This window comes from Pangasianodon hypophthalmus, chromosome 16, assembly GCF_027358585.1.
Source record: "Pangasianodon hypophthalmus isolate fPanHyp1 chromosome 16, fPanHyp1.pri, whole genome shotgun sequence".
In the NCBI taxonomy this organism is placed as follows: domain Eukaryota; kingdom Metazoa; phylum Chordata; class Actinopteri; order Siluriformes; family Pangasiidae; genus Pangasianodon; species Pangasianodon hypophthalmus.
In genome coordinates, this window is record NC_069725.1 from 8,527,548 (window position 1) to 8,535,723 (window position 8,176).

General features: G+C 37.8%; 1 protein-coding gene across 1 annotated transcript; it reads left to right on the plus strand.

Annotated features, from left to right (window-relative positions):
• The first annotated feature begins 4,890 nt into the window (after nucleotides 1–4,890).
• Nucleotides 4,891–7,348, plus strand: hspb7 (heat shock protein family, member 7 (cardiovascular)). Its single transcript, XM_026920290.3, has 3 exons — nucleotides 4,891–5,304; nucleotides 6,059–6,192; nucleotides 6,692–7,348. The coding sequence occupies exons 1-3, from the start codon at nucleotides 5,139–5,141 to the stop codon at nucleotides 6,869–6,871; spliced, it is 480 nt and encodes a 159-aa protein (XP_026776091.1). The 5' UTR covers nucleotides 4,891–5,138; the 3' UTR covers nucleotides 6,872–7,348.
• The last annotated feature ends 828 nt before the right edge of the window (nucleotides 7,349–8,176 follow it).

Consider the following 8,176-nt stretch of genomic DNA (forward strand, 5'->3'; position numbering starts at 1 on the left):
CTGTCATCGTCTGAACCGCACAGAGCAGAACGACTGAAAAAAAAAACAGACAGCTGAATGACTGAACAAGAGAGCAGAGGTGAAATTGCAGTTGATTTAAATTAAATCAGTAGTGAAAATCTCTATCCCCATGGCCGAATCAATCTGTGCTAGCCTGATTGGTGGCTGGAGGAAGCGGCTAGTGTGCACGGAATACCATATTCTCTCTCCACTCCATGACTGATGAGGTGTTGCCCTTTGTCATTTCTTATTTTCTTTTCTTTAGACCTCTTTCACTATCCATCTGCATCTATTTGTCTTGTTGTAGGGGGTGAGTCAATTTTTTTAAAATATCAGTAGCACTTTATTTAACACTATAGGAATTTTTTGTACTGTACTTAATAGGTAAATATTAGGGGTCTAAACCAAAGCTTCCACACAAGATGATACAATTTCATTTCTTAAGGCAATGATTTGATTGGGGGGGGATTGGCACAGTAGCTTAATGGTTATCATGTTGGCCTCACACCTCCAGGGCTCTGGGTTTGATTCCTGTATGTGTTGGACTTTGCATGTTCTCCCTGGGCTTCAGGGGTTTAATCCAGGCATTCTGGTTTCCTCCCACAGTCCAAAGACATGTGTTATAGGCTGATAGGCATCTCTAAATTGTCTGTAGTGAGTGAATGGGTATGTGAGTGTGTGTGATTGTGCCCTGCAATGGTTTTGCACCACATCCAGGGTGTCCTCCGCCTTGTGCCCCAAGCCTCCTGGGATAAGTTCCAGGCTCCCCACAACCGTCTGTAGGATAAGCGGTACAGAAAATGGATGGATAGATGATTTGATGTTTGACGATACACCACTGAATCTGCTATGATACAGTACCTGAGCTTGGGTTACCCCCTGGGTTTCCTCTGGGTCCTCCAGTTTCCTTCCACTGTCTTAAAACATGCAGGTATATGGATTGGTAACTCTAAATTGCCCCCAGGTATGAATGTGTAGTGTGTGAATGTGTGTGGTGCCCTGTAATGGAATGGCTACCCATTGGGGTGATTCCTATGTTTCAATGTTCCTGGGATAGCCTCTGAATCTACAGAACCCTGACCAGTGATTGAATGACAGTATATACTATATATATATATATGTATATATATATATATATATATATATATATATATATATTCTAAAATATAGTGATAGCACAGATTGGTAGTTAGTGTATTTTCCAGTAATTGACCTCTATTCTTCGTTAACAACGCTTGTCTGTGGCTAGGACTTCACTGGCATGGTTACAATGCATGTTCAATTCTTAGTTGTTATTAAATAATAAGTCTGTTAATTGTCAAAGTAACAAGTCGGTGATAAATCCAGGACCTTAAATTTTATTTGCATAGCACCTTTAACAATAGACATCATCACAAAGCAGCTTCACAGAAATCTGTATGTAGATTTATAATTAGATCCTTAATGAGCAAGCCTGAGGTGACAGTAACAAGGAAAAACTCCCTGAAATGACGTGAGGAAGAAACCTTGAGAGGAAGCAGACACAAAAGGAACAGATCCTCTTCTGTGTAACACCGGATAGAGGGATTATATATCATTAATCTTCTACAATTGTATACTCTAAAATCAAAACAGTATGAAGTGTGTTGAAAGGATATGTGGATTTTACACACGTGGTTTTTAAACACTTTGCATTTTATGTTTCAGACATTTTTCACGTGAGGACGTGCTTTTTGCATTTAGTGCATGTATTTTTTTATATTTCATGTGATAGTTTAACATTATTCACTTGTTTTTACCTGTGATTTTTTTTTTATGCTTGATTCGTTTATCTCCAAATGCTCATTTTCACATGTAGGTCATTTGGTTTTATTCTTCATATTGTTCATATGATGTCACGTGTTTACTTGAGCAATTTCAGGTGATAACATGGTGATATGCACCTTCATATGCTTTCACATGTGAAATGTAAGTGTTTTTTCTGTAAGGGAATAGTAAAATAATGGTAACAAGATAACCCTTTTCATGTGGATTGCCTAGTTGTTACAAAATAATGTAAAGTATTTGTAGAAGTAACAAATCTCAGGTCTAAAAATCTGTTAATCTTGTATTAGTTTACTGACATGCTGTTGTCTCTTTCATAATCTCCATGGAAAGATAAACAGGTAGTGGAAGGATATACTGTACATAGGTGGTGTGATGGGGTTATTTCCATCCTTGAACTGATTTTCTGTTGACTGACGATGTTACACTACAGAAAGAGTAATGTTGTATTTTCCAGTCCCAATTCATCTCATCTATTCCTGGTTAACAACACTTGTCTATATTTTAATAACAAATTAATAGAATCACTTGATGTCAGCTGCAATGACAGAGAACCAAGTAAGAGTTAAGTTCCAAAACCCAGCTGACTTCATCTGACCATTTAAAAATGTGACAGCAAAGAAAAAATGCATTAGTATTTTTTAGTCCTGATACCACATGATTTCACTGGAACTACTTTGGTGTTTTGGGGTAATAACTCTAATGTTTTGAAAGGAATAAGTGTGATGTGTCCATTAAGCAGATATTTTCTGTAAAAAATTATAATAATAAAATCCCCCAAATAAACTCACTGGCCACTTTAATCAGAATTTAAAGAAATTATCAAATCAGCCAATCATGTGGCAGCAGTGCAGTGCACAAAATCATGCAGATACAGGTCAAAAGCTTTAGTTAATATTCACATCAAATATCAGAATGAGGGAAAAATGTGATCTCAGTGACTTTGACCGTGGCGTGGTTGCTGGTGCCAGACGGGCTGATTTGTGTATTTCAGAAACTGCTTATCTCCTGGAATTTTCATGCACAACATTCTCTAGAGTTTACACAGAGTGGTGTGAATGTGCCTTGTTGATGAGAGCGGTCAGAGGAGAATGGCCAGACTGGTTTAAGCTGGCAGGATGGCTATGATAACTCAAATAAACACTCTTTACAACCGTGGTAAGCAGAAAAGCATCTCAGAATGCACAATACACCAAGGTAGATGGGCGGCACCAGAAGAAGACCACATCAGATTCCACTCCTGTCAGCCAAGAACAGGAATCCGAGGCTGCAATTGAGTGAGAGCACAGAAACAGGACAGGTGAAGATTAGAAAAAGACCAGGCAAGGTTTTTCCAATCTCTGCACTGTTGCCACATGATTTGTTCAGGTGTGTCTTTAAAGTGGCTGGTGAGTGTATATCAAACATTCAGTAAAATCACTAACTGTTTATTGTCACTCTTTCTGCAATAATTGCTCAGCAAAATTATTGGTCACTATATGGATACAGATAAAACATATAGGTAATTATATGAGCAACTGTAATGTGTTGCTATTATGTAATAAATACTAATTTATTACAGACTTCTTACTACCGACATGTTTGTTTATAAATTCCCACTTATTAATAAAGTGCCACCAACAGTTCATTACAAAGTACACATAACAACATAGATACGTTGCTTTATTTCAGTACAGATCTGGGTTTGGCACTCGACAGAAATCCCTCTCTTAACTATAATTTCAGCACTGTTGTGTGTTACACACTGCTGTTCCCGAGTTTCTGTCAACTGACCACTAATAGCATAGTCGGTGGCAGCATGGGACAAAGCTAATGATAGATTATGTAACGTGAAGCAGCTGAGAAAAACACAGGCACATGGACAGGAAAATGTCTGTGCTCTTGTCTGCTTCATTTATAAAGCGAGCTTTCTTTCTGTCTACTGTACATGCTTTTTTTTTTTTTTTTTTTTTTTACAATAATATGTTGAGAATGTGGTCTTATATCTGTATTCCTGTGGAAACCAAGGTCATTCAATGTCATTTGTGAAGCACAGGCCTTGTGGAGGTGGGGATGAGGGGATCTAGACTCACTCCATGATCCAGCACAGCCCGTGCCTAGAGTGATTAAAATGTAAACAGCTGCAAACTCTCTCTCTCTCGCTCTCTCTCTCTCTTTCGCTCTCTCACCAGAATAGAAACACTTGTATGTCCACAGTGCTGCTTTGGTGACGCATGCTTTAGGAGAAGTGGTGAGTTGCTGGGCTGGATTTAGCCGATTAGTGAAGGACTTTAAAGTTTATTCAGACAGGGACAAGGAACTGAACTACGCTACTAGAGTTGCATACTAGAGAAAAGAAAAAAAGTGGCCTAAAATAAGGTCAAAATCTTATTGTATAGATACTCATTTCTATGTACGTCAAGAAAACTGTTTGTAACTAATCTTTTTGGAAATAAAAACAGAATAACATAATAATACACAGCAGCAATGTTGACAGAAATATAACAGTTATGCACTCTGTCAAATGCTGCTGTTATTATGTTATTCTGCTGTGTGCCTTTTAATTCCAAAATTAGTTACAAACAGTTTTCTTGACATACATAGAAATGAGTTGCCCCCTGTATCTATACGTACAAACAGATCATGTGTTCCCTAAAACAAATGTTAACTAATCCTTTTTCTTGACGTCATCCATCCTTTGCACCCACTCAGCATTCTTTCCATGTTTCATTGGTGTCACTATTTGTATATGTAGTGACGTTTGGTCCTACATAGAGCTCTAGTAACATATCATGGACTTTTAAAATTCCTTTCTGGAGTAAATGTCTCTTGACAGGATGGTAAAGAGAAGTGAATAAAAACCTTAAGAGCTAAGAGGCAGGGGATAAAATCACTATTTTAGGATGCAAGAGTTTGAAATGCCAACTGCTGACCCTTTTGTCAGGGACTCTTCCTTAACCTTGCACCCTCATCACCCAAAACTTTTCCAATCACAGACCCCCTCTCTTTTCCCTGCCTCACGAGATAAATATAGCACATAGTCATCCTGCACATCTTGTGTGTACATACACAGACAAGAGGGAGAGAAAAAAAGCCTCATAGTTCAAACCCTGAATATAAAAGCCAGCCGGACTAAGAATACACACAAACCACCAAGGTCCACTAGTGAGAAAGAGCAGCACAATAGTGATAACTGTAGAGGAGAGCAAGACAGAGGCTGGCTTCAATAATTCAGACATTGTTTGGACAAGACCTGCCTAAAGCCACTTCTCCTTTTCCCTTTAGGACCATTCTGGTCTCAAGCCTTGCTCTGTAAGAGGATATCGATTTGCTCCCACTGAAACTTGCGAACACTAATGAGCGTGAGCAGCTCTTCTGCTTATCGATCGGAGCGCAGTTTCCACCAGACGTCCTCATCTTCATCTTCATCCTCATCAACCCCATACATGGAGAAAAGCAGGGGGCTGTTTGCTGAGGACTTTGGATCTTTCATGTGCCCCAAGGATGCACTGGGTTTTCCAAGTGAGTTATCTTACTGTCTCATTCACTTTGGATTAATGTAGATTCGCTTCCCCAACATAGGATATACAGCTTCCATGCGCAGCTTCTTTTCACGTTTTGAAATGGTTTAAATTACAGATTCATTTTCTAATTTACTCACAGTTTAGGGCTCATCCATGCTGTATTGATTCAGATTTTCTTTCCACTCCATAACTGCTGCCTCTACTATAGAACCCAGAAACAAATCTGAATATATCAGATATACCACAGGCAAATATATCCATATCAATGACTTATAAAATCAGGTCCTGTGTGTTTGAATATAATATCGTTAGTATGGTAGTGTTAAGGTATGAGTGCCGTGATATTTCCGTGGATGACTGTTAGGCCAGTATGTCCTTTAACAGGGTCAAGTGGCACTGGAGGACAGGTTAGGCGTCAGAAATTTGTGGATCAGGGCCAAGGACGTGATTTCACCACCGTGCCTTGGGGGAACAGTTGGTCATGTGTTGCTTAGTTACGAAGACACAGAAGGGACAGTTTGGGATTCATAGAGTAATACTCAAAACATATATGCAGAGAAATTCAAATTTGCACTTGTGCTTAAACAAATTGGTAGATTACAATACTATCTTTATATTGACTGCCACCAGTAAATATACAAAGTTCATTTAAATGCATTGGGAAAAGAAAACGTAAAAAAACAGACCTAGATAACTGTGTCAGCACTAGAATCTGTATTGAATGTTTATGTCACATGCATGATTTATTTTAGGTCTGACTGGGACACCGGGAAATATCAAAACTCTCGGTGACACCTACCAGTTCACAGTAGATGTCTGTGATTTCTCTCCGGAGGATGTGATTGTTACCACCTCCAACAACCAGATTGAAGTTCGTGCAGAAAAGGTGATTCAAATTCAATAAATTTGATTCAGTTCTATTTCTATAGCATTTTAACAACAGACATTGTCACAAAGCAGCTTTACAGCAATCTGTAGCTTTAGATTCCACAACTCTCTGAGATAATATGAGGAAGAAACATTGAGAGGAACTGGATTTAAAAAGGGAATCTTCTGGATGACTCCACATAGCGGGATTATAAATCATTACAGTATAAGAATATTGTGAATAAGAGTCCTGGGATAAAGACAGGAGAGTGTTTATGATTACAACAGCAGTCCTTAGGTAGAAATGTCCAGTATCCAGGAGAGATTATCCACTTAAGTAAGGGTGAGACTTGAGCATAAAATGTTTTTGGAAAGTGCACATATTTAGGGTGGGACCATTCACAACAGCACTTGTGAGTCATAACTGCAGAAACTCCAGGCAGAAAACTTTATATCTCAACATGAAATTCTACATAAAGCTTTTATATCATTCAACATGTCTGTATTTTGTTGCACAGCTTGCCACAGATGGCACGGTCATGAACACTTTTACCCATAAATGCCAGCTACCGGAGGATGTGGACCCCACTTCTGTGACATCTTCCCTGGGGCCTGAGGGGACGCTCACCATCAAAGCTCGAAGGCATCCAGCTAAACTCGAACACGCACAAACGTTTCGCACGGAAATCAAAATCTAGACCTTATTTACATTCAGTATTTTATTGTGATTCCTTGTCAAAGCTATGCTTCTTCTCTTTATACTTATCCCAGCCTTTTTATTTCCACATAGTTGTCCACAGTAGGACTATAATTAAACTACCACATGGATTTTCCAACTTGATCTCAGGAGAAATGTGTAAGGATTTGATTGAACAAGGGTGATGTTGTTGTATTTGGTCTGATTTCACACAAGCAGGAAAAGTTGTAAGAAAAAGCAAATGGTACAAATTTTCAAGTGTTGAGATTATATTAGGATTTTCTTTGAAGTGATAAAATACATATGAACACTTATGTTGTTCTTATGCATTTTCTTGTAAATTATAGGTCACATCACAAATCAGACTTTGTAGAGTGTAACCGTAAAGACTGCACAAGGCTGTGTGTGAATAAATGTATATATCAGTCGAGCTAGTCTATACGAACTCACCACTGTTTGGAATAAAAAGTGCATCAAGGCTGAGTGTGTGTAGCATATTTTCAGCTTATGAGTTAATGATCTGTTATGTGTCTACTGTCACAGCTACCAGCAGACAGTGACTTGCTAGCCTATTAATAGCATTTGCTGTCATTAGTCAGTCTTTGTACCTAGGCCAAATTTATGCCTATGCTTTTTCATTGTTTGTGTCATTAATTAGGTTTTTTGCCATTCGTTATTTATGAATGTTATTTATAAGTTGTTTTTAATGCATATAATACACATAAAACATGATAAAAAGTGAACTCAAATTTAAAGATATATTTAAAGGTCATAATACCTTTTCCACTGTAGTATAAATAGGTTAAATTTATTAAATGTTAAATACAGGCATAACATAAAGGACAAAAACAGCCTATTGATAAAGAGGCCAGAAAATAACATGACCAGGCCTTGGGTTCTATTCAATACCACTTTAGATTTTAGGCTTTTAATGTAAGAAATGCAAAATAATAAAAAGTGCATTAAATTCTAAAATGGTAATCTTAATTTCAAAATAGTAATGTTCACAAAATAATAGTGAACTTTGTGAACAAGTCTGTAAAGGTCAGTATACTGGTAATTTTACTCTGTCTCTCTCTCTCTCTCACTCTCTCTCTCTCTCTCTCTCTCTCTTTAGCCTAAATTAATTAATTCCTATTTACAAACATACCATATCAAATTGGACTACACTTTCAGATAGTTAAGGGTTCTTAGCTTTCTGAACCTTGTAAGGTTTCCACAGAGGGACAAGCGAAGAACCCTTAAGGTTCTATATTTAACCTTTTTCTCTGTCTGAACAGTCTGAATATAACTAAGGATTGGTTAA

Excerpts from the sequence above, each read along its gene's own strand:
- hspb7 (XM_026920290.3), top strand. The coding sequence starts at position 5,139 with ATGAGCGTGAGCAGCTCTTCTGCTTATCGATCGGAGCGCAGTTTCCAC. Across the intron at positions 5,305-6,058 it reads GGATGCACTGGGTTTTCCAA|GTCTGACTGGGACACCGGGA; the intron begins GTGAGTTATCTT and ends GATTTATTTTAG. Across the intron at positions 6,193-6,691 it reads TTGAAGTTCGTGCAGAAAAG|CTTGCCACAGATGGCACGGT; the intron begins GTGATTCAAATT and ends TTTGTTGCACAG.